General features: G+C 50.7%; 10 protein-coding genes across 10 annotated transcripts; 6 read left to right on the top strand and 4 right to left on the bottom strand.

The window, feature by feature from the left end:
• Positions 1-104: 104 nt before the first annotated feature.
• On the bottom strand, positions 105-1,463 carry LCP9604111_7164 (ice-binding family protein; the record flags this gene model as incomplete). The annotated part of the gene is made up of 3 exons (XM_039075166.1): positions 105-297; positions 356-780; positions 840-1,463. The coding sequence occupies 3 exons, from the start codon at positions 1,461-1,463 to the stop codon at positions 105-107; spliced, it is 1,242 nt and encodes a 413-aa protein (XP_038926862.1).
• A 1,331-nt stretch (positions 1,464-2,794) lies between these two features.
• Positions 2,795-4,441, bottom strand: cp9 (putative serine carboxypeptidase; the record flags this gene model as incomplete). Its single annotated transcript, XM_039075165.1, has 2 exons — positions 2,795-4,149; positions 4,201-4,441. 2 exons carry the CDS (start codon positions 4,439-4,441, stop codon positions 2,795-2,797), a joined length of 1,596 nt encoding a protein of 531 aa, XP_038926861.1.
• Positions 4,442-5,640: 1,199 nt separating this feature from the next.
• On the top strand, positions 5,641-7,835 carry LCP9604111_7162 (TCP11 family protein; the record flags this gene model as incomplete). Its single annotated transcript, XM_039075164.1, has 4 exons — positions 5,641-5,687; positions 5,801-5,817; positions 5,877-6,739; positions 6,798-7,835. The coding sequence occupies 4 exons, from the start codon at positions 5,641-5,643 to the stop codon at positions 7,833-7,835; spliced, it is 1,965 nt and encodes a 654-aa protein (XP_038926860.1).
• A 551-nt stretch (positions 7,836-8,386) lies between these two features.
• Positions 8,387-9,946, top strand: LCP9604111_7161 (uncharacterized protein; the record flags this gene model as incomplete). Its single annotated transcript, XM_039075163.1, has 1 exon — positions 8,387-9,946. The coding sequence occupies one exon, from the start codon at positions 8,387-8,389 to the stop codon at positions 9,944-9,946; it is 1,560 nt and encodes a 519-aa protein (XP_038926859.1).
• Positions 9,947-10,892: 946 nt separating this feature from the next.
• LCP9604111_7160 (uncharacterized protein) lies at positions 10,893-12,219 on the bottom strand (the record flags this gene model as incomplete). Its single annotated transcript, XM_039075162.1, has 3 exons — positions 10,893-11,174; positions 11,228-11,509; positions 11,566-12,219. 3 exons carry the CDS (start codon positions 12,217-12,219, stop codon positions 10,893-10,895), a joined length of 1,218 nt encoding a protein of 405 aa, XP_038926858.1.
• Positions 12,220-13,906: 1,687 nt separating this feature from the next.
• Positions 13,907-14,764, top strand: LCP9604111_7159 (nicotinate-nicotinamide nucleotide adenylyltransferase; the record flags this gene model as incomplete). Its single annotated transcript, XM_039075160.1, has 1 exon — positions 13,907-14,764. The coding sequence occupies one exon, from the start codon at positions 13,907-13,909 to the stop codon at positions 14,762-14,764; it is 858 nt and encodes a 285-aa protein (XP_038926857.1).
• A 229-nt stretch (positions 14,765-14,993) lies between these two features.
• LCP9604111_7158 (uncharacterized protein) lies at positions 14,994-15,490 on the bottom strand (the record flags this gene model as incomplete). Its single annotated transcript, XM_039075159.1, has 2 exons — positions 14,994-15,325; positions 15,424-15,490. 2 exons carry the CDS (start codon positions 15,488-15,490, stop codon positions 14,994-14,996), a joined length of 399 nt encoding a protein of 132 aa, XP_038926856.1.
• A 525-nt stretch (positions 15,491-16,015) lies between these two features.
• Positions 16,016-17,185, top strand: LCP9604111_7157 (J domain-containing protein; the record flags this gene model as incomplete). The annotated part of the gene is made up of 3 exons (XM_039075158.1): positions 16,016-16,286; positions 16,345-16,587; positions 16,644-17,185. The coding sequence occupies 3 exons, from the start codon at positions 16,016-16,018 to the stop codon at positions 17,183-17,185; spliced, it is 1,056 nt and encodes a 351-aa protein (XP_038926855.1).
• Positions 17,186-18,000: 815 nt separating this feature from the next.
• On the top strand, positions 18,001-21,467 carry LCP9604111_7156 (ubiquitin-ubiquitin ligase UFD2; the record flags this gene model as incomplete). The annotated part of the gene is made up of 6 exons (XM_039075157.1): positions 18,001-18,030; positions 18,121-18,752; positions 18,806-19,016; positions 19,068-21,111; positions 21,163-21,312; positions 21,370-21,467. The coding sequence occupies 6 exons, from the start codon at positions 18,001-18,003 to the stop codon at positions 21,465-21,467; spliced, it is 3,165 nt and encodes a 1,054-aa protein (XP_038926854.1).
• Positions 21,468-21,967: 500 nt separating this feature from the next.
• Positions 21,968-23,083, top strand: LCP9604111_7155 (3-oxo-5-alpha-steroid 4-dehydrogenase family protein; the record flags this gene model as incomplete). Its single annotated transcript, XM_039075156.1, has 2 exons — positions 21,968-22,081; positions 22,136-23,083. The coding sequence occupies 2 exons, from the start codon at positions 21,968-21,970 to the stop codon at positions 23,081-23,083; spliced, it is 1,062 nt and encodes a 353-aa protein (XP_038926853.1).
• Between the last annotated feature and the right edge of the window lie 136 nt (positions 23,084-23,219).

Below are 23,219 nucleotides of genomic sequence, written 5' to 3'. Positions count from 1 at the left end.
TGGATGAAACAACATCTTGGGTGATTCCCATTGAACAATTGCCCAAAATTTATAAATCTGAACCCATCTAATCTCCCATCAGAAGACTCTTCTCAAAGGTCGGCTTAATACGCGCTGTCGTCGTCTGTCCAGCCTTGGGTATTGGCTTGGATGTAGTCTTCCCAGTCTTGGTCGTAGTCTTTGCTGTCGTCATTATCCCAGCCTTGGTCGTAGTTTTTGTCGTCGTAATTGTCCCAGCCTTGGTTGTAGTCTTTACTGTCGTGTTCTTCCCAGCCTTGGTTGTGGGGGTTTTGCATGCTTGTTGGCCAGGTTGTCCACGGCGAGGTTGAACATGTTGTCGACGTCGGGGTTGTACATGGCGTCAGCGTCGTGGTTGTCCATACCGTAGTGGTACATATAGTTGTGGTAGGAGTGGTAGTACACAGCGTTGTGCTGGATGGTGTGGTGGTAGACCACGTTTTGGTAGTCTTCGTTTTGGTAGTTTTCGTTGTGGTTGTCCCCGTTGTAGTGGTTCCTGTTGTAGTGGTTCCCGTTGTTGTGGTTGTCGTCGTGGTGGATGACGATGACGTGGTGGTAGATGATGTTGTGGTGGTGGTGGTGGTGGTGCCAGTAGTTGTCGTGGTAGACGCCGTAGTAGTGGTTGTCGTTGTGGTAGTCGGCGTGGTGGTGGTTGTCGTTGTAGTAGTCGGCGTGGTAGTGGTGGTAGTGGTAGTGGTGGTTGTCGTAGTAGTCGACGTCGTCGTCGTCGTCGTTGTGGTTGTCGTAGGCGACACAGTAGTGCTCGTTGTGGGTGGTGTCACGCAAGCCGCATTGGTGATAGTATTGGTGTCCATTGTCACTGCCCCAATGCGGGCCAAAGCCCGTCCGTTGATCGTTGCGCCAGTATTCAACGTGATAGACTGATCTGCCATGATGGTTCCGACGAAAGCTGTCCTTGTTCCCAAGGTTGCCGAGGTTCCCACCTGCCAGAAGACATTGCAAGGGTTGGCACCATTGGCCAGAACAACATTGGAGTCCGTGGCAGTGATAAGGGTGGATGTCATTTGGAAGATCCAAACTGCATCCGGATTCCCCTGAGCGTCAAGCGTGAGGGTGCCGGTAAGCCCGAATGTTGGGCTAGTATATACACCACCAATCAATGTCTGGCCGCCGAGTTCCGTCGCGATTGCAGTGGCCGGTCCCTGGCCAGCCGCATTGTTATATGCAGTCGTCAGATCGGTCTGTGCTTGACTTGCGACTGCATCAGCTTGGTGTACGGATCCAATGATCGTAATTTGACCGGAACCCGTGATAGCAGTCCCAGGCGAGACTCCCAGGTCACCAGTGATCGTTGTTGGGCCCGTATTTGTCACAGTTGAGCCACCGAGGACAGCAAAAGTCTCCGCGGTCCCGAGGTCAGGAGCCGTCTGTCCATTGCTCAGGGCAGCAAAGAGGAGGGCGGATGTGAACAGTTTTCGCAACATGGCTTCTGTTGTTCTGTTGCCACAAATTCGATGTCGTAAGTAAACTGATTCGCCGCGGGATACTACGGGATTTGCTACTCCTTAAATATTTCCAGATTTTTCAGAGCAAGTCCTTGAATCAAATTGATCTTCCACGACTATCAACCATACCCCCAATAGCTTACCCTAGCTGTATAGGGCCTTGTTGTGACCAAGGACAATACCATAGAGTAGAGTATGCGGCTCTGTAAGGGGCGAGTATACCATTTTTTCTAAGAGTATCAAATTGGATGATCGCCGTATAGAGGATATCGCATTCTATTTCTACGCAAACACCCGAACATCGGACCTGTTTGACATGTGATCAATATAAACAATAGTAATGAGCTGCTTCTATATCGGCTATTTGTGTATATTCGAATTAGCTATAGAGAAGAATTACCATCGAGTCGTTAAATTAGAAGATCGCTACGAGATCGAACAAAAGCCACCGGCATTCTACAGCATGATAACACTCAAACTTACAAGAATGAAAGCAACATGTATGTAGTAATACGCAGTAGCCAAGATAACGCCCCTTCAAATAGCATTCTAGCTTGAACTCTCAAGTTTTGATGTATCGGTTTGTTTCGGAGGCTATGTCGCATCCAAGGGAGGCCCTATATTACAGTCCTTTATCAATTTATTCCCAAATTGGCCTACTTAAGTGGTGTGGCTGAAATCAGAAATGTACTACAGAAAACCCCTTGAAGTTACAACACATTAAATTTCCATTATGTTCATAAAACTCAAGACTCGATCCTAGAGCCATGGAGTAATGGAGTAATGTACTCATGCTTAACACGTCATTTCCTCATTCTTGTTCCTATCCTAATGGTATCTTGCTCATGTTATTGTGAATCTGGGCTCAGGTTTCTCTCGCGATATGACAGCTGTCAAGGCTCTGCTTAGTGGGATGGAATTCGGGAAATGCAAGGGCTATGGGGATTGCTATATAGGGTTGGAATGCAACTGAAAAGCTTGGCGGACGAGAAGTCCGTTGGGGCTAGAGGCATCAGATAGTTAGGTAGTACTGACCTTGTATGTTGTAGTTGATCCCAATGCTCATCCTAGTGTAGTTGGAATTGGTTACTAAATACGACAGCTGAATTTATGGTCCCTTTTTTTTTTTTTTTGGCACTGACTGGCGACGATCACTCGCGATTTTCTTATGCATTTCTGTCGACATCCATTACTGTTCTCGTTACAAGTCCAAGTGCCCTAGAATTTTGAAAATAAAAAGTTTTCTAAAAAATGCATATCACAACCCAATTTTGATAACTCCAGAACCCAAGATGCGCCAGTCCCTATAATCAGCCAGCCCTCGGAGCAACAACCACATCCCTCACAAAGGAGAACATCTCGCGCGGCTTATTCACAAAGACACTATGGCCAGCCCCACGGAATAAGTGATACGAAACACCACGCTCCATAGTCCACGTACCCGCAGCAGCAGCAGTCGGGGTCGCAGTCGATAATGTAGTAGCAACCGGTGTGTGGTGGAGCAGGAGCTGCTTGGTCGCCGACGGCGCGGCATTATCCGCAAAGAAAGGTTTGACCGGCTTCTGCGCGAAGCCCTGAGCACCACCCCACGTCATATTTTGTAGCGAGAGTTCCGCGCCAAAGTGGTTGATCATCATGTCCCACTCGCCAGAGTAGATATGGAGCGAGATATTGTGGTCAGTAACCAGAGACGGGAGGATGAAGTACTCCGGCGGCACGGGGGAGGGCACTGATAGTAGCGTGCCCAGAATTGTGGAGTTGCAGGCGTTGTAGAGTCCGCTATTATCGACGTGAAGGGCAGCCTGGACATCTGCGCGGCCGAAGTACTCTGCCATTAGTGGGAGCTCTGAAATGGCACTGCAGTCGTGGGAAACGTCGTAGATGTCGAAGCAGCCCCGAATTTTGCGGTTGGTGAATACGGCTGTCAGGTAATCACTTGCTGTAGAGAAGACGGCGCAGGGGCCGTAGCAAGTTGAGTTGAAGATTGATGTGTGGACTGCTTCGGGGGTTTTGGGTGAGATGTCGCATGTCGCGTTGACGGCATTTGTCAAGTCTCGACGTCGGAGGTTGAAGTATTCTGGGTTTCCGGGGATATGTATTTTACCCAGGGGAGGGTATACGGCGGATTTTGCTAGCACGTCGTTGAAGCCGCAGGTTTTATCGGCTTCGTCGAAGACAGATAGAACATCTTCAGGGATTTGGAGGAAGCCCAACTGTGACCTGATATATTTACCCATTGCAACGTCCGCCATGGCTGCTCCATTTCCCCAGGATCCATCACCCAGAGACATAGAACGCACATTGAGAGGCAGGGAATTGTTGCCGTCGAGAAGCTCCGATGCGAAATAGGGTATGTAGATGCCCGCATATGACTCCCCCATCAGATGGATCTGCTTTGACTGCAGTTGCGGGAAATATTCGAAGAAGCCACGCAACCACTGCGTGAAGTCTGTCGTTACCCGAACATTGTCCTTAACCGGGTATGGGAAGCTGGCCGTGGAGTAGCCAGTGCCGACGGGCTGATCAACGTAAAGCACATTGCCTAGCTTTGTCCATGAGTGTGGATTGCGAATAAATCGAGTCGAATTGCCATCGAAGGAAATGGGTCCATTGCCGGTCGTCAGACCTATCAAGGATGAGCAGCCAGGGCCGCCATTGAACCAAACTATCCAGCCTGTTAACCATCGCCTTTGAATGTCCCTCCAATCAGACTTACTGATCAGATTGTCATCGTATGCCGGCTGCTCTGATTGAAATAGCCAGAAAAAGATCTCATTTCCATCCTCTGTCCCCGGAACCGGAAGGCGACCAGCCCAGCTGGATGGTAGGTCCGAAACGCCTGGTAAGGCATGTACTTCAAATCGTGAAGTATTGTATGAACCGATTCCTCGCGAGCGGACAAGCCCAGGAGCTGCCCATAGGATCTGAAAGAAGTAGAGTAGTGCGGAAATATTCATGATTGAAACTGGCCGTGCTTCGCACGCCTTGTGAAGATAATCGAGATGATACTGCCTAGTAAAGATCTAGGATGCTCATGCAGACAAGATTCCACGTGGAAATCATGTTTCCTTTTTATTTTATTTCTTGTCAGACATGGTTCTTATTGAGCTATTGAGCAGGCCGTTGTTGAGCCAGATTTGGGTGTCAATAAGCTAGCGAGGTTATTGAGGCCAAAGACATGACCAGTGGACTTGGGTGCTTGACGGAGCTCATATCCGTCTACAAACATTGGATGCCTCATGAATCACAGTAATTTTATTTAGATCTGAGCTAAACGAGAAGCTCAATTGGTGGAAGTTAAGTGGTGAGGTAGAAGTAGAATAAGGCTGTCTCAAGGGATATAGGGCCTTGTTTATCAGGCATAAAGTCTATAAGGCACCAAGGCATTCACATCCAAAAACATTCCGATCCAGACCAGAGGCCCTGCTTCATCTCTTCTCGATGATCTGTGAACCCTTCTCTGAGTACTTCTCTGGCAAGCTGGAGGGTACTATGCACCTGGTAATGCGCAACTCGACTGCATCCAGTGGTTCCCCGAGAAAAGGAGATTCACCCTCACGTGGCCAGCACTGGTTTCAAAGTTCAAAGTGAGGCGAGTACCCCCCTTTTTTTCCCAAAAGCAACATCAAATGCAGATGCAAGTTCAAATCGGAAATGGAAAGATGTGACAGTTGAGATCTCCCAGGTAGTCGAGAGTCTGCTCGCGGGTAGCAGCAGAAGGGAATGTCTGCTTGCGTCAACCCGAATCCGGTTGTCGATCTGGGATACACTCGCTATATCAGTTCATCCCGGTCGCTTTGCCAACTCCTTTGCTTTATTTACTTTTTTCCTTTGATTTGTCCATTTGTCCTGCATCCTTGTGCTCTCTCGAGACAATTTGCATTTGTCTGCCCTAGAGTATACACTGGAGTCCCCACCCTGGTTTGCTGCTATCGGAGCCCCGTTTCATACTCTACACCTCTTTGTTTTGGAAGATTATATTCTCTCTTATTCGGATTCTTATACTCCGTACCCTTTTGTTGTTTTAAAAACGTTTGAATCTCCACCCCTTTTTGACCTTCTCCCCCTGATCGGAACCACGAGGCGATCGACGCAGATCCAAGCAATCCTCGGCTCCACAGGAATTGACAGCTCACTTGCATCACTTTTTCGGTGAATGCGGATTGGCTGCCTGCCTGAGGCAAAAAGGGGCCCATTAAATTTGTGAGTTGTAGGAGTTCCATAGGGGCGTACTCGCCTTGTTCTGTGGTTAGGTGCATGGCGTGGTCTCGCCATTGCCACCCTGAAATCTTCCTTTTATCTGACTGTCTGAGTAGGGAGGTTCAGATATATCGTGCTTAACTATGGATCTACAAGGCACAAAAGAAGCCCGGACCCAGGAGGAGGGCGCAGAAGGCCCTCTAGAGGCGTATGGTGCGGGAAATGGTCGTTCTAAAGAGTATCACAAGAACGAGGGGCGAGATTCTCACAATCATGACGACCGACCCTCCATCCATCCTCTTCGTCGCCGTCAACAGCCCTTCGCTTATCCTCATGCGGCTCAACAATCTACTTCACCGGTACCAGCCGCTGTTTCTCGGCCCCGAGAGCCATCCCCGTCCCCGGAGGCTATCAGTATACCCCAAGATTTGGGACTAGATCCCCGTGAACATCGCCTATTGCGTAAGGCTCGGAGATATCCGCCAGTCACGAAGAAAACGCTTAGCGAGCTTGATCTGCCCTGTATCATGAGCAACATCAATCTCCGCATGGACGCCAACTTCGACCGCGACCTGCACTTCAAGCCTGACCTGGACGGGGAGAAGGGCCAACGCAAGCGGAAAGAAGCCGCGGATTATTGGGATGCCTTGGCCGCCGAGATTACTATTTACTCTTACCACGCCGCGACTGCCGGTGCCACCGAGAAAAGCGAATCAAGTGATGGTACTCGACACGCCTTCGATCCGCGTTTGCCCGCCCTGTTCGAGACATTGCAGGACGTCATCAAGACCCTTGTTCCGGAACGCGATCACCCAACTATCATGCAAAACCTGGAAGTTCCATTGCTGATGCAGCAAATACGCAAAGGCGTTCTCGACATGCTTACGCTGGCTCGGTGGCTAGCGAAACTACTAAAAACACATTGTGCTCCGATGCGAGACGAGTGGGCAGATTCTATGGTCGATCAAATCCAAAAGGGTTCAGAGTCGCAGGATCCCCATGAGATTGTCAGCGGTCTGCGAACATTGTTCTCTATTCTAGAGGCTATGAAGTTGGTAAGTCACATTCAAGTCCCTCTGTTCTTGCGGCGTTAACTAATTCGTGACTTGATAGGACGTCGCCAATCATCAAATCCGAGCATTCCGCGTTCTCCTCATCGAAGACACAGTCCCCTTTCTCCAAGAATACTTCCAAGGCAAAATGAATCGCGGCGGCTTCCAGGTCGAATCCGCCCGGCACTGGTACATATCAGTGCGTGACCAAGCCCGTCAAGACGATGCAGATGCGGAGGCCCAAAATACAACCCCAACTCCAGAAACGGAAAGCAATCTCAAACCCCTCGAAGCTCTGTTTCGCGGAATCTCCGCCCAACTGCTCCAATTCGCCCCTCCCGCCGACTTCCCCGAAACCTTCCTCTTCGACTCCGAGCGCCTCTGGCAGCTCCGCTCAACCGTCCAAAATCTAATCAACCTCGACATCGCCTGGTACATCTTCGAGTCCTACATCAACAAGCACAAGCGTTACCTCTCCACCCCAGAAGAAACCTACTCCACCTTCCGGTCGCGCATCTGGTCCCTAATGGAAAACGGTATGGACCTGGAAAACCGCATCGCAAGCAATCCAGACAACAACGAGGACGATCCCGACCACCGCGGCGGAAAGCGCTGGACGCAAAATATGCGCTGTATTGCTCTGGAGATTGCCCGCTTTGCCTGTGCCGCGTTGCAGCTCGACCCCGTCGTCACGGACGAGGTCATCGTTCCCATCGAGGAAGCGCTCGAGTGGCATCTCTCGAATGAGTCCGAGCTCTTCGTTTTCTTCCAAAATAGCATGCGTGGCAAGATCCTTGCTAGCACGATAGCAGCGGCTCGTCGATACTTGCCGCTTTCGCCGTTGGCGATCTGTGAGTCGCAGCGGGCTCCGGTGTCTGCCACTCTGGGTACTACTGTGCCTCAGACTGGGACTGTGGCTGCGTCTGGGTCAGTGAACAATACTTCGTCGCTGGCTTTGACGCCACAGCAGTCGGATGTCGAGCGTATTGGGGTACGTCTTGCTCATTTGGGTGTACTGCACTGGCGTGTTTGGGCTCCGTTGTTGTATCTCCGAGATGAGATTGCAATGACCGAGCTTGAGCAGCCAGCATTCGTATAATTTGGTCTTGCTTGGTTTTGTTCTTTACTTTTGCTTTTGGAGGATTTTTGATGTCGGTTGTTTATTGCCTTGCTGTCTTCGCAAGTGTTTTGTTTGACTTGGCTTTTCAGCGCGCATTTACTGCTTCTTATGGGGGGAGTTTTATTATTCACACCTGGTGTTCTACCAACACAAGGTGATCTCGGTGTTATATTTCGTCTGGGAAATAGAAGGCGCATATAATTTTACTTGTTATTATCAGCTACTACAACATAGTAGAGGTCTATCTAAGAAATGACAGTCTACTCTATCGCAACTAAACTTCAGAAAGAACCTTGGAAATAACAAAAATCAAACTCAATCCGACCCAGTGCCACGGTAGCCGTGAGCGTCGACGGTCCGTGCACCGATCAGCACCCATCCACCTCAAAGAATCCATTTCCCAAAAATGTCCATGCATCCAGCCTAAAACTGCCGTTATAGGAATTTGAGATTCACCTCGTACCAGGAGCCCAGACCCCGCCCCACCAAATGCCACCCCTAGCAAGCAACAAGCACAAACAAGCCCCCAAATGCGTCTCTCTGCAGCGCTGTACTCCCCAACACACCCTTGGCTCGCATGCTTGAAATCAGCACAATTGCAGCGCATCGCACGCGCAACGGGCATCCAATCGTCCGGTACGAAGGGTGTTCTCATTGAGCGCATTGCAGCGGAGTTGACGTTGCATTCACAGTCACAATCGCAGTCGCAGTCACAGGTGCAGCTGCAGCTGCCGGCTGCCGTGGATGGCGTTGCAGAGGGTATCACTAGTATTCCAAGGCCCAGTCCCAGTCCCAGTGCTGCCAACACCAACACCAACCCCAGTCTAAACCAAGATCGACAAGTTGATCGACGGCTAGATCCCCCAAAAACGCCCCCAAGCAAGACAAATCCCAACACCAAGTCAGCCGACTCGTCAAAATCAAATCCCGCTCAATCCCAACCATGGAGCATCCTCAGCATCGACATGGGGATCCAGAACCTCGCATTCGCGCATCTGCGCGTGCCCCGCTCCGGAGGCTCCGGGGTTTCAGGTCTAGCTCCAGATGACGCAGCAACAACCCACCTCCAACCCCCGGAGCTGACAGCCTGGCACCGACTCGCGATTTCTGAGATATCAACTCTGAACCTCGTACCGGGGGCTAAGACCGGTGTGATCCAACCAACACCAACACCAACACCGGGGTCGGGTGACGCTGGCGCTGGCGCTACGGAAAAGAGCCTACCCGGCAAGATCGCCAAATCTATTACGAAAGAAAAAGAAAAAGAAAAGGACGCCTTCGCTCCAGACGTCTACGCTGCATATGCGTACACCCTCATCTCGTCACTTATCGCTGCATACCGCCCCACTCACGTGCTCATTGAGCGCCAGCGCTTCCGCTCGGGCGGCGGGAGTGCGGTGCTTGAGTGGACGCTGCGCGTTGGCGTGCTGGAGGGCATGTTATATGCTGTTCTGCATACGCTGCGGCAGGAGAGGGGCGGGGATATCGCTGATTTGGTTATTCGGGGTGTTGAGCCGAGGCGGGTAGTCAGGTATTGGCTTGAAGGTTCGTCAGTTCTAGGAAAGGGAGACGCGGGGGAGAAATCAGAAGTCGGGGAAAAAGAGAAGGAGAAGAAACCCAATGCGCGAGAAGTGAAGAAGGCTAAGATTGATCTTGTTGGACGGTGGCTTTCTGCTGCGATGCAGACTAATGCTCCCCCAGACTCGGACGGCGGTCTTAAGGAATTAAAGCTGGGTACTGCTACCGATAATAAGATCGTGCTCGCGGATAAATCGGAGTGTCCTGCCCTGCATGCTGTTGCGGGTGCGTATCTGCGGAAATGGCAGGGCCAGACGCAGGCGTCGAAGAAGGGAAAAGGGAAGGGGTCTCGGGCTTTGAAGAGTGGATCTCTTTCTCCATTGCCTGGATCTCTTTCTCCATTGCCTGGATCTCCTTTGTCTGATATGGGGGACGAGGTGGCGGCTGTTGATCTGGGGAAACTCGATGATCTTGCGGATTGTTTGTTGCAGGGTGTGACGTGGGTTGAATGGCAAATTATGCGGGAGAGGATTGCGAGGGAAGGGGTTGAGGCGTTGGATTCGATGCCATAGAAGATGTCAGTATCCATTCTGAGCGGAGCCAAGCTGGGTGGTGACGACGGGTGATGCCGTGAGCTCTTCTAGGATGAAGTTGGTGGTCGAATTTTGTATATTATCCTACTTTACGTACATTAATACTCTAAAATGGACGAATGACACGATCCTACTCCGTAGACTGTATGTCGACGTCAACTATGTGTTGTTTCTGCCAGCGCAAGAAGATCGACACTGATCCACAGGCCAGCCTTACTAACTCTCCAGGATGAACAGCCTCACTCTATTTCTACTGATCTCCAAATTATTAAAGGGAGTAGTGATCATTTCGTAAACAGGCAAAGCCTTGTCAATTCAGGTTCTGTCCTAAGGATGCCGATATCGGCCTTCCACGTGGAAAGAAAAACATGAAGACTAAAAACAGAACTATGAGATCATTCGCAAATGAAATGTGGAAAGATTAAACAAGATGAATTTTCGATTAACACAAGAGAAAAGAGGCAAGATCCAGTCCATAAAACAGACGTGTCACCACCCATCATAACGATACGTGAGAAAATGTTCCGAGTCCAATGGAAACCGGTCATATGAATGGGTCAATTTCACATTGGAGAGTAAAAATGTAACGCAAGGAAATGTCATGAGGTTGGAGATTGGCACCGCAGTCCGAATTGAAGATTCCTGCAAAACGTAACAAGCAGAGAAAACGTGGGCCAATGCAAAATCCAGCATGACAAGACCATTGCAAGAATAGAAGTCGAAAAGAAGAAACATGGCAAAAAATGGAGCGTAAATAAGAAGTGAAATTGAATCCGTTTGTACCGGAACTTGGCAAAAAATAGGTACAGTACCAGCACGCCTCTGCGCGAGTAGAAGGGAATCGGAACTTTCTCTCAGGCCATCGATAGGCTCGCAACTCGCTGCCATGTGGAGGTGGAAACCCCCTTCACATCAGCAGTGTTGTTTAGAAGAAGTAGCGGCGCAGGTTGGACAAGAAAGTCTCGCCAGTGGGGGTGCTGGTGGCCGAGGGATAAGTAGTAGGCTTGACAGTTGCGCTGGCGGTAGGAGTACGGGTAGCGAAGCCGCTGGAAGGAGTAGGAGTGCGGGTGATGGGAACGCGGGTGGATGCAGTGTAAGTGCGGGTGGTGGAAACCGAGGCGGTCTCGGTGGAAGCAGCGGCCTCAGTCGAGGTGCTCTGTGCGCCCTCACCGTTGCCATTGCCGGCGGACTGGGTCTCGACGGCGCCCTAGAATAATGTTAATATTTGACGTGTAAGATAGGGGAATGAGCAGCACATACAGCAGTCACGGTTTCAGTGACAGTAGCGGTAACGGTAACGGCGGAGCAGGCACCGGAGCCACTGCCGGAACCAGAGCCGCTGCTGGAATCAGAGCCACTGCTGGCAGCACTGGTGGAAGCGGGGATCTCGATGAGAGTGACGGTCTTGGTCTTGGTGCTGTTGATAGTGGAGGTCCGAGTGGAGGTGGTGTCCTCAGCGGGGTTAGTGACCGAGGCACCAGCGGAGTTGGTGGCGGAGGCATCAGCAGAGTTAGTGGCAGCGGCATCAGCGCCAGACTCGGTCTATATCAAAGTTAGTTCACAAGTACCAAGCATAAGATATCAGATCTAACACGTACGGCAGTGATGGTGTACTGGTCAGTGGCGGTCTTGTAGATGGTGGTGGTGATGACGCTAGTCGAGGCGCCAGAGGTCACGGTGTAAGTCACAGTGACAGCCTCACCAGGGGCGGAAGTGCCAGCAGGAGCAGACACGGTGCTGGACAGGGCATCGGAAGACTTGGTGGGAAGACCAGGGCGAGAGCTGATGGGAGTGCGGGTGACCACAGGCTTGCTGGAGAACACGGGCACAGAGCTCGCGGAGCTCACCTCAGGGGCCGAAACGACCGAAGAGGAGGCAACGACCGACGGAGCAACAACCGACGGGGCAACGACAGACGGAGCCACGACAGACGGGGCAACGACAGACGGAGCAACGACAGACGAAGCAACAGAAGGAATGGAGCTAGGGGCAGAAGACGCCACGGCAGAGGAAGACTCCACGGCGGAGGTCTCCTCAGCGGGAGCAGACGCGGCAGTCGAAGTAGCCTCAGGAACTGGCTCGACAGGAGTAGGCACAACGAGGACGGTCGAGGTAGAAGCCGTAGAGGCCTCGGGGACAGGGGCAAGCGAGCGAGCCACGATGCGACGGGCATGGAGACCCTCGTGAGTGGCCTGACCCACGGCAGCCAGAGCAGCCACAAGGGCAACGGAGAACTTGTTCATGACAACCATGATGAAGTTATTGGTACGACGGTGGATGTCAATGAAAAAGTGGAGGGGTAAGACGAGAGATGTCAAAAGCAAGAATGCAAAGCAAAGTTAGCGAGTGTGTGTGTAAGTGAGTGTGTGTCTGAAGAAAGAGCGACAGAGCAAGATGCGAAATCAATTCGCAAGGAAGGAACGTATGGCTTCTCACAGAGAAGAAAAGAAGAAGAAGTAGTCAAGAGATGCCAGCTTGAAGAAGGAAAGAGAGCAGAGAAGATGGAGACCAAGGTAATTAACTCATTTCCTCCAATTTCGCTTTAAAATTACACTCTACACTATCAATTTTAAATTAATTCCCTATTGGTCACCTCCAACCGTGGTAATACCGGTGGATCTGCGGTCAATCCATGGATGGCGTGTCCACCGTCCCAGGAACCGGGCTCTCATTGGACCATTGGCATTGATCCCAAGCAGCCCGTGGGCACTTGGACTGTGACCTTTAATCTCACCGTAAGATATACAACACACTACGTGATATTGGCAAACCCTATGAGCCTCTTAGCGACTGGGCTTTCTGGATTAAGGTGATGTGGCGTCGGTGGCGTCACTGACATGCTGTTTGTATCCGCCCCTATTCTTTAGATAGAGTGCTTAAAAGGGGGTATTAGGCCATCGAGTTTGTGTACGAGTTTGTGTACTCCGTACTTTTGTACTCCTGTCGCTAAACGGTTTCTTAGGGCACGGACTCTTCATATATGAACGTGCCCAGGGGCAGAAAAGTCTGACAATACCCGGCCACGTCTATAGGCCTATAATGTACCTCCTACTAGTTGTGTACGGAGTATATTGTATATAACTATGTGTTCCAATGAGGAAACAAAGCCCGAGAATCCAGACGATCTTCATTCAGAGAGAAAAAAAAATTACGACCGCGGCACTTTCGGGAAGTTCAAGTTTCAATGTTCTACTGTCTGTAATAATACGCGATATACACAATACAAGCACGGGAAGGTTTCACATAAAGCAGTCTCCCACCCGTGTCCCCAGGGTCCCCGCTTCCGCCATTGTCGGGATATAAATTGCTGTTGGAGATAAAGATGGCATTCTGGACTCCACGGGGCAGTATAAATGCTACTCTTTCCATATAAAAGTGAAGATGTATGGAGTATACAATGCACTTTAATTCCGTCTCTGTGGGAGGCGGTGGGGCACATCTCTCGAATCCGCCAAGAAGTGTATCGGATGAATTGATTAAAAGAGGTCTAGCCTGGGTTAGGCACGGTCCTTGGAAAAACTTGGGTTATCTTTTCAGAGTGTTTCGCTTCCGTTTCCCGTTTCCCGTTTCCCGTGTATGTTGTAGCCTGTTTGTGGTCGGCACGGAGAAGCTTTCCAACATGAAACATCCCACTTGGAAATTAGTTACAATTTGCCTCGTACCCCTGTACCCTCCAACTCTCCAGACTAGGAATATTAACATTGGACGGAGTACGGAGTAGCAATGGAACTTGCTTAGAACCCCGCTAGAAGATCCTAAATACATGTACGGAGTATCATGGAGCCATCTGCTGGAATATCTTCAATGTCGGTTACATAGAGTAAATCTTCCAAATTTGGAAGGCGGTGACAATATGATCTTATCGCGATGATCACCTGCATTCGGCCCGCATCGCAACCTTCCTAGAGACGATCACCCCCAGTCAAGCAACTGACAAGCATGTCCTCGTTCCAAGCCCTCCGAACCCAGTATGCCTCACGACTGAAGGCATTCACAACCTCAACCAAAGTCTTCGAAGTCCTAACCACCATCCCATCCGGTCCCTCCGCAGACCCAGAGACTCTCTATGTCTTAGACTCGTCGTTCAATCCCCCCACCCGTGCCCACCTCCGCATTGTCAGCACGGCACTTCTAGAAAACTCCCGACCCCGCCGTCGTCTGCTCCTTCTTCTCGCAATCCACAATGCAGACAAGCCATCCAAGCCTGCCTCCTTCGAGGATCGGCTCGCGATGATGGAGCTGTTCGCTCGGGATCTCCGCCCCCAACTCGCATCGGCACCGGCTTTCGAACATGCCGTCGAAAATATTCCGTTGATCGATATCGGCGTCACCAAAAAGCCCTATTTCATCGACAAGGCGGCTGCTATCGAGGCATCGGATTCTTACCCCACTCCAATGGAACAGGTTCATCTGATGGGTTACGATACTTTGATCCGGATCTTCGATCTCAAGTACTATCCGCCTGAACATAACTTGAAGTCTCTAGCGCCTCTATTATCAAAGCACCGACTACGTGTGACTATGCGCCCGAGCGATGGATGGGGTGGGAGAGAGGAGCAGGAAGAATTTTTGGCGGCCCTTGCTAGGGGTGACCGAGATAGCGACGGCGCCCGTAGGGAATGGGCTGACCGGATTCAGCTTGTCGAGGGCCGTCGCCCTACTGATCAACCCGTGAGTTCAACTAGAGCTCGTGAGGCGTCGCAATCGGCGCCCCAGGACCTGGAATGGCTGGTTCCTGAACAGGTGCGGCAGTTCTTGCTGTCGGAGCATCTGTATTCTGGAAATTCTAAAGTGTAGTTACTTAGGCGTGGTAGCCACTGGAGACTCTTACAGTCTATCTCCAAAAGTGTGTTTCGTAGTGATAATGCATATATTTCATAAAACCCATGCCCACCGAGACCGAGTCGTGAACTCACCCACGTGCCAAACGCACAACTGAGCCAACTTTTGATACACGTATTATACAAACAGACCACGACACCAACATGGCATCGCGGTCCTCGCGTCGTTATAAGTTGTCACTCGATCATGACGCATCCTCTTCCTCCTCCTTCCTACCTAGAGTATACGCCAACCCACCACCGATCATATTGACCAAAGCCAAACCCATGGTCGCACCGCGCACGACGCCCCGAACACCCAGCTTCTTCATAAATGGCTGTCGACGGCGGGCTGCGAGAAGCAGATACAGTCCCGAGACGGCCCCGCTGATGCCGGCAGTGTCCGTCTTGAAGCCCTGCAGGTTGGCATAGCTGGAGAAGATCAGCACAGGCGGAAAGAGCATCGGGAAGAACTGGAAAGGGCGCATGTGCTGGGCTGCGATCATGGAGGCGAGTAATGTGGGTGGGAATGAGTTTTCTGCAGTTGAGAGACGACATTAGTGAGTGCTCACTTGCGTCATTGCTTGTTTGGACGCTCCGATGAAGCCAAGCTATTCATATGCATATACCACTTACCACCCCAGGCTCGGAAGCGCTGGATTAATGTCTCCTTGGTCTCTTCGACAGTTGAATCGTCCGCCATGGTGAGGAATTGAGCTTCGAGGACTTATTTGATGAAACCGGAAGACCGCGAGCTTTGGCGGCCAAGGATTGCGTTTGCTGCAGGTATATAAATAAGACCGGTGTGCTTTAATTGACCTTTGACCTGGAGAACACTCACAATTGAATATCGCGGACTTGGGGATGTTGGCAAGTCTATCGGTTTCAATGTTGGCGAGTGATGTTATCGCGATGTCCAATGCAACTAATTGACGTTCCGCCGCTTGGCAAAGACACCTAAGACCACGCTTTTTCCCCAATTCATGCCCGCCGAATCAGCCACTCCTGTGACTCTGATTTTGCTGCGTCTTGATCAGGCCGATATTTTACTTTGGCCATCTCATCACACGTTTGATTAATCTGCCGACCCGACCGTATCCCGTGCGGGATTGCTTCTCCTCTATCCGCCTACGCCCTCAAGATTCTCTCGACCCCCTCTTCCCTCCTACACCAGCAAGCAAACGTTGATTCGAAATCTGTCCGATTTTTCCCATAAACTCCGGTCGCTATGCCCTCGGCTTCGGCATCTGGCTCTGACGCCAAACGCGGAGGTGCGACGTCGCGCGACCATAAGCAAGGTAACCAGGATCGCAAGTATACAGAAGAGCAGAAAGCTGCTGTGCTTCGGATTCGAAGATGCCAGCCTACGGCCTTTTACGAAATTCTGCTGGTCGAGCGCTCGTCAACGGATAATGAGATTAAGAAGGCGTACCGGAAACAGAGTTTGTTGACGCATCCTGATAAAAACGGGCACGAGGGCGCAGACGAGGCGTTTAAGAGTGAGCAATGAGCACCCCTAGCCAAACTCTTGACATATTGATTCTTACGCGGTGACAGTGGTCTCGCGTGCTTTCCAGATTCTCTCCGACGAGGAAAAGAAGTCGAAATACGACAAATTCGGCGGCGATCCTGATAGCAGGTTCCAACCCGGACCGAGCGCTTCGAGCGGCGCGTCGCCCTTCGGTGGATTCGGTGGTGGATTCGGCCGTGACCAAAGATTCAACGAGGAAGTCTCAGCCGAGGAAATGTTCAACCGGTTCTTTAATGGTGGATTTGGCGGAATGGGCGGTGGTGGATTCGGTACTACAGCTTCCTCTGATATTCGTTTTACTCGAGCTAATCCTGTCTTACTATAGGCGGTCCGCAATTCGTCTTCAACATGGGAGGAGGCCCCGGGTTCCGAGTGCATCAGTTTGGAGGCCAGGCGCCCCGTCGCCGGCCTCGCGCAGCAGCCACCGAGCAGGAAGCTCAGATCGATAGCCGCAGTTTCCTGCGCCAGCTATTGCCGCTTATCATTCTATTTATCCTGCCGCTCCTCTCCTCTCTCTTCTCTGGCTCCTCAACCCCATCCGGACCCTCCTATCGCTTTGATACCCCCGTCTCCCCGCATACCCTCGGCCGCGTGACCCCGAAACTCAACCTCAACTACTTTGTGAACCCTCTCGATGTGGATAGCTATAGTGCCCGGAACTTTCGCGAGCTAGACTCGCGCGTGGAGGTGGAATATGTCAGGACACTGCGGAATGAATGTGACGCCGAAGCCCATGAGCGGGAGAGGAGGCTGCAAGATGCGCAGGGGTGGCTCTTCCCTGACGTTGAGAAAATGAAGAAGGCTCGTGCGATGGAGATGCCGAGCTGCAGGCGTCTGGACCAACTGAAGACGAAGGTGAGATATTAAATGCACTGCGGACTTGGAGGCTTACGCCGCGCCTTTTTATGACATTTTGTTCCTTTTGGAGGCTCTTTTTGCAAAAGAACGTGCTCTAATATCATTAGCCCATCCACAAAGATGGCATCTGGGTCTCAGTTAATCAACTGTACATTTTATTTTTTTGGAGTTTCAAATGCATTTAGGATCTTGCTAAATTTCTCTTTTTGGTTCCCCTGATGTTTAAGAATCTTTGGTTTTCGTTTCTGATGTCATGTCCTGATGTGAATACATGAAGATATATATAGTGTCACACAAAAGTTCGTCGAGGTTGCGGCCATAAATCTGAAACATAAACAAATCCTGTAGATATCAAGTTATCCAATTTTTAATATCTAGAACAGTATATTCATAGAAAAGATGTTCCTATGTTCCAACAACCTAAACCTTCGAACGTATGAAAGGAAAAAAAAAGTGACTTGATAGGTACCTGACATTTTGCGCATAGTCAGCGCAAACCCCAAAGTACCTTATATGTACCCCGGATCCCACGCCCAACCATGGATTGCTTAGTCAAATTCGATCACCGCGCTGAATCTCGAATCAGAACAAAAGCGAATCTCGGCGATCATCACGGAATCAGAAGTGCTCATCCAGCGACATACATCTGCGGATTCTAGACTCCATTGCCCCCACTTCGAGGCTTTAAAGCTGCCTGATTCCGCTTTCACGCCTTATGATTCCTACACCGTCACGACAATATTGATATTCTGCCGACTCGATCCACCAGATTAGCGGTCTTGCCAACCTCTCTGGAGCAGATTATTGTCTGACCATCAGCTAACATGTCGGACACACTTTCCGACGCAGACAAGGTTAGTTTCTTGTTGTACTCGAGCTATGAAGCTATACCGCCCCCGCAGTGACTCGACTCGAGGACTGACATCTATCTTGATAAAAAAAAGATTCGCAACAAGCGACTTGCAAAGCTCTCAAACCCAGGCCAGTCCTCCGACGGTGCCTCCGAATCGACACAGAGCTCATCTAACACATCTCCGTCACAATCACCACTGTCGGTGCAGCCACCGAGTCGCCTTTTCAACGCGCCACCAACCCCGCAGCAGTCAGAAGGGAAGCGGATCAAGATCACACCGGCCGCGGCTTCATCGGAGCAACCACGAACCGCCGCTCCCTCAGCCCCGAGCACCCCTCCGCCACAGAAAATCGAAAGCATAGAGGCCTTCGAAGACCGAACACTAAGTGCCGTGTTCAGAGTGACCCTCAAGGAAGAAGGGCATCGTGACATACATGGCAGCCGTACATACTTGCCTGGGCTTCGGAGCGAACTGCAGGATGAGGGTCAGGACTTGCGCATCCAGGTTGAGGTTCTGGACCAGGCCCTCCTAGAGGCTGCGTCAAAGGCCGAGAAGCAGCGTCCACTCGACTATCTGCTGCCGTGCTGGAAGCGCATCACAAAACTGTACAAGGGATTGAGGCGGACGGGAGATGATGACCCGAAGTATCAGGTTCTGTGTGAGGCACGGCGCCTGTGTATGAGCTATTGTATCTTTGCGATTACAATGCCAGAGATGTTTGGGTTCGTTCTCTGGAATGCTGCTACACTGGCACTGGATACTGACTGAACTGTAGGAGCGAATGGTCCCCTCAATCATCGTTAGCCTCGTATCTTCTCATCGACCCCGAGGATGATAGAGGAATTGATTTCGAGTTTATCAACGAAGCTGTGAGAAGATTCGACGAAGACGACTCCGTCAAGCCTGCCTTCATCTCTGCCGTCGAGCAGTTGAGCGCGCAGCTCTCTTCTATGGACGTTAACGATGACTACAAGCCATACGCCATTGTAAGTCAAACGTCACAATTTCCCTGGACCACGTCTGACCAGTTTGTTCAGGCTCTTCGAAACCTTGTTCGCCACGGTTCCATCGCGGCAGCAATCACAGAATCGTCCATTTTCAACAACACAAGGGACCCTGCTCAATTCGAGAAAGCCACTCTTTTGGGTCCATGGTTCCGCCTCTCACCCCTTCAAGCTAATGTTACCCTGTCCTATTTCTCTAGCCCCAAGACCAGGGACCAGGCATACATTTCCAATGCCCAGCGATCGCTCCGAATGACGCAGCAGATGCTCAGTTCTGATCTTCTTGATGTTATCAACCACCTGATCCGGGCTTCGAAAGAGGCTCGAGATCGTGTTTTAGATTGGTTCGCGACTGCTATGAACATCAACCACAAACGACGGGCCATGCAGGTTGACCCTGCGCAAGTATCCTCTGACGGCTTCATGTTCAATATTACAACTTGCCTCGACCAGCTCTGTGAGCCGTTCATGGATGCAGCATTCACCAAAATCGACAGAGTTGATGCAGATTATCTCCACCGCGATTCTCGAGTTGACATGCGGGATGAGACCAAAATCAATGCCGATCAGCATGCCTCCGACGCTTTCTATTCTAAGAAGGTTGAGGGAACTTCAAACTTTATCACCGAAGTATTCTTCCTGACTGTCGCCGCCCATCACTACGGCAGTGAATCATTGACGTCAAAGATGGAGCAACTCGAGAAAGATGTGCGACAGATGGAGAGTACAATCACTAAATTTGAACTTGAGCGGGTTCGTTGGCTCAACAATCCACAGCAATTGCGCACCTTCGATACGGCCCTGAAGAAGTACAAAGACAAGCTCGAACTGGGCATCGCTCTCAAATACAGTCTCCAAGGTGTGTTGTTCGACGAGCAGTGGCAGGCTCGTTCTATGCTATTCATGCGATATGTTACCGTGTGGCTTCTGAGACTTGTCTCTGGAAAGAACTTCCCCAAAGAGCAAGTTACCCTGCCTCTTCCAGAGGAGCAGCCCGAAGTCTTCAAATGTCTACCAGAGTACTTCTTGGAGGATGTTGTCAGTAACTTCAAGTTTATCATGTGGTGCATGCCACAGATCATTACGGCCACCCAGGGAGATGAGCTGGTAATGCTGTGCATCACATTCCTAGAGTGCTCGACCTATATTAAGAATCCCTATCTGAAAGCCGGACTGATCTCCATTCTGTTCCGAGGCACCTGGAAGCGCCCTGGTGGCGCCAGTGGTGTTTTAGTCGACTTGCTCAACAGCATGCCATTTGCCAACGAACATCTCCTCCATGCGGTCATGAAATTCTATATTGAGGCAGAGTTCACGGGAACACATTCCCAATTCTACGACAAGTTTAACATCCGTTACGAGATCTTCCAGATCATCAAATGCATCTGGCCCAACACTCTGTATCGGGAGAAGTTGTCCCTTCAAGCCAATCAGAACCTGGATTTCTTCGTCCAATTCGTTAACCTTCTACTAAACGATGTGACTTACGTCCTCGATGAATCTTTCGGTGCTTTCAAGACTATCCACAACACTCAGACCGAGCTGAATACACAGGGCAACTCAATGGATGCCGCAACCCGCCAACAGCGGGAGGAGAACCTGTCATCAGCGCAGCGCAGCGCCAAGAGCTACATGCAACTGACTAATCAAACCGTGGCAATGCTCAAGCTATTCACTGAGGCGCTTGCTGACTCGTTCACAATGCCTGAAATTGTGCAGCGACTGGCAGACATGCTGGACTACAATCTCGACGCAATGGTGGGACCCAAGAGCTCCAATCTCCGAGTGGACAACCTGCAGGAATATGGCTTCAATCCCCGCGCTCTTCTGAGTGAGATTGTCGACGTCTATCTTAATCTGATCGGCAAGGAAAACTTCATCCTGGCTGTTGCCCGTGATGGCCGATCCTACAAGCCAGCCAATTTCGAGAAGGCGGCTGATATTATCCGAAAGTGGTCGCTGAAATCCCCCGAGCAGCTTCACCACTGGAGTGAGCTGCAGAAGAAGGTCCAGGCTGCCAAGGAGGCCGATGATCAAGCGGAGGAAGACATGGGCGAGATCCCTGAAGAGTTCCTCGGTATTTTTCCCTTTTTGAACTATCCCTTTTCGACAGCTGCTAATTTTTTAGATCCTCTTATGTATTCCCTCATGGATGATCCCGTCATACTTCCCAGCTCACGGATCGCCATCGACCGCGCTACAATTCGCTCGCATCTCCTGAGTGACCCCCACGATCCATTTAACCGTGTCCCATTGAAGATTGAAGATGTAGTAGCTGGTAAGTAATTTTCTTTCCCAGGTATTGTTCCAATACCAGTATTAACCACCTTTCTAGATACCGAACTTAAAGCCAAGATTGAGGCGTTCAAAAATGAGAAATTAGCTGGCAAACGGAGGGAAATGGTGCATGATCGGATGGACACTTCAAATTAAGGAGCCGGAGCTTTTTATGATTTAATTCACAAGCTTGCTTGTCTAGGGCATTAGCGTTTACGGTACAGAATACACTCTGTCTATGTGGAATCATCCCCTTGGTTATTTACACATGTGATTTTTGTCAAGTAGAGAATCAAACGAACATAGTCTTGTCGCCGACTTGCTGAAACTGGTAATTTGCCCTTGTCTTACCCTTTGTAGTTGTAGGAGGACTTTCGTTTGCACGACCCCGTTTGAATTGTCCCGTATGTGCCCTTCTCAAGTCGACAATTCACCGATCTTGTTAGAAATTGCCATACTGATCGATATACCCAACAGGAATATACCCAACAGGGTTTGTTCTTCTAAAAGATTTAAAAGACTAAACAAAGTAAAAAAAAGAAAAACAAAAAGCAGAAGTTTAAGTGCTTACCCGGGACCCACCGCCTTCCACATAAGCTTTAAGCTTCCTGTTTACCCTCCGCCATCTTCACCCTTCATCTCTTCTCTCAATCGAAATGGGTGCGACTATTTCCACTTGCTTGGGAGCTCTGCCTCCTGCTGTGGAGCTCTTCCCTCCATCCCCAACTGTCTACACCTCTGTTATATGCTGCTTCCAATACTTTCCCCTGGTCAGGACCCTGAAGCCTTGGAGAGATGCTACCAGACTAACTCGGGACATTTAGGTGACGGCAATTCAATGGATTCTGTCCTGGCACCCAGCAGGCAAAACCTCCTCGGAGTCCATCTTCAACATCCCAGGACGTATCGCCTGGTCTGCCATGGAGATTGTCGGCCCTATCAACTTGATCTATAGCATGGTCACTCCATCGCCATATGCACCCTCTTTCACTGATCTCCCTGTTTCCAACATCCTCATCGTAACTCTGTACTGCACACACTATTTCAACCGCGCTATCATCTCCCCTTTCTTCTCCGCGCCTAGTATGTCCCCAATCCACGCCAGCATCATGGTCTTCGCCATGGTCTTCAATTGGTTCAACTCCGCCTGTCTGGCCGGCTGGTTGCGCGGATATACAGTGCCGATTATCCCAAGCTTCACGGCTAGCAGCGGAAGTCCCCGCTCCGCGGTGGTAGATCTCCTCCCCACCGCGGGCGTAATCTTATTTGCTATCGGAATGGCCGGCAACATCTACTCAGAGACAGCCCTGTTCCGACTTCGGCGCGAAGAGGCCGAAAAGCGCGCTGCCAAAAAGGCAGATGACCAACCTCGGGCGGGGGGAAACATGTTCCACAAGGTCTACGTCATCCCACCCTCTCGTGGTGTCTTCCGATACATTTTGTATCCGCACTACGTGTTCGAGTGGCTCGAATGGATTGGCTTTGCTCTGGCTGGTACGGCAGTTGTCCCCTTCTCCGCCCTGCCGGCCTCTGTCTCGGCGACTTCGGCCATCACTCCCCCGCTGGTTCTAGCGCCGTGGTTGGTGCCTGCTGCGTGGGCGGCTAATAAGCTCGCTGTGCCGCTGCCTTTGCCGGCTGTGGTGTTTGTTGTCAATGCGGTCACGAATATGTTGCCCCATGCGCGCTGGGGACGAAAGTGGTATGTTGAGAAGTTTGGGGAGAACGGTGTTGCTGGGAGGGGCGCTGTAGTCCCTGGGTGTGCGTGGATGTGAAATGGGAGCTCTCCGGGATATCTTCTTTTTTATTCTTCTCGTTAGTGGCTTCCTGAGCTTGATATCCAAATACGATTGTTTCTGGCTGGATCTGAATTCCTTCGGTCACACTGTAAAAGTGTTAGCATTCTCTCGT

The sequence above is a fragment of the Penicillium roqueforti genome (genome assembly GCF_015533775.1).
Source record: "Penicillium roqueforti strain LCP96 04111 chromosome Unknown scaffold_21, whole genome shotgun sequence".
Classification (NCBI taxonomy): Eukaryota; Fungi; Ascomycota; class Eurotiomycetes; order Eurotiales; family Aspergillaceae; genus Penicillium; species Penicillium roqueforti.
This window is presented reverse-complemented; position numbering and strand designations above follow the sequence as displayed.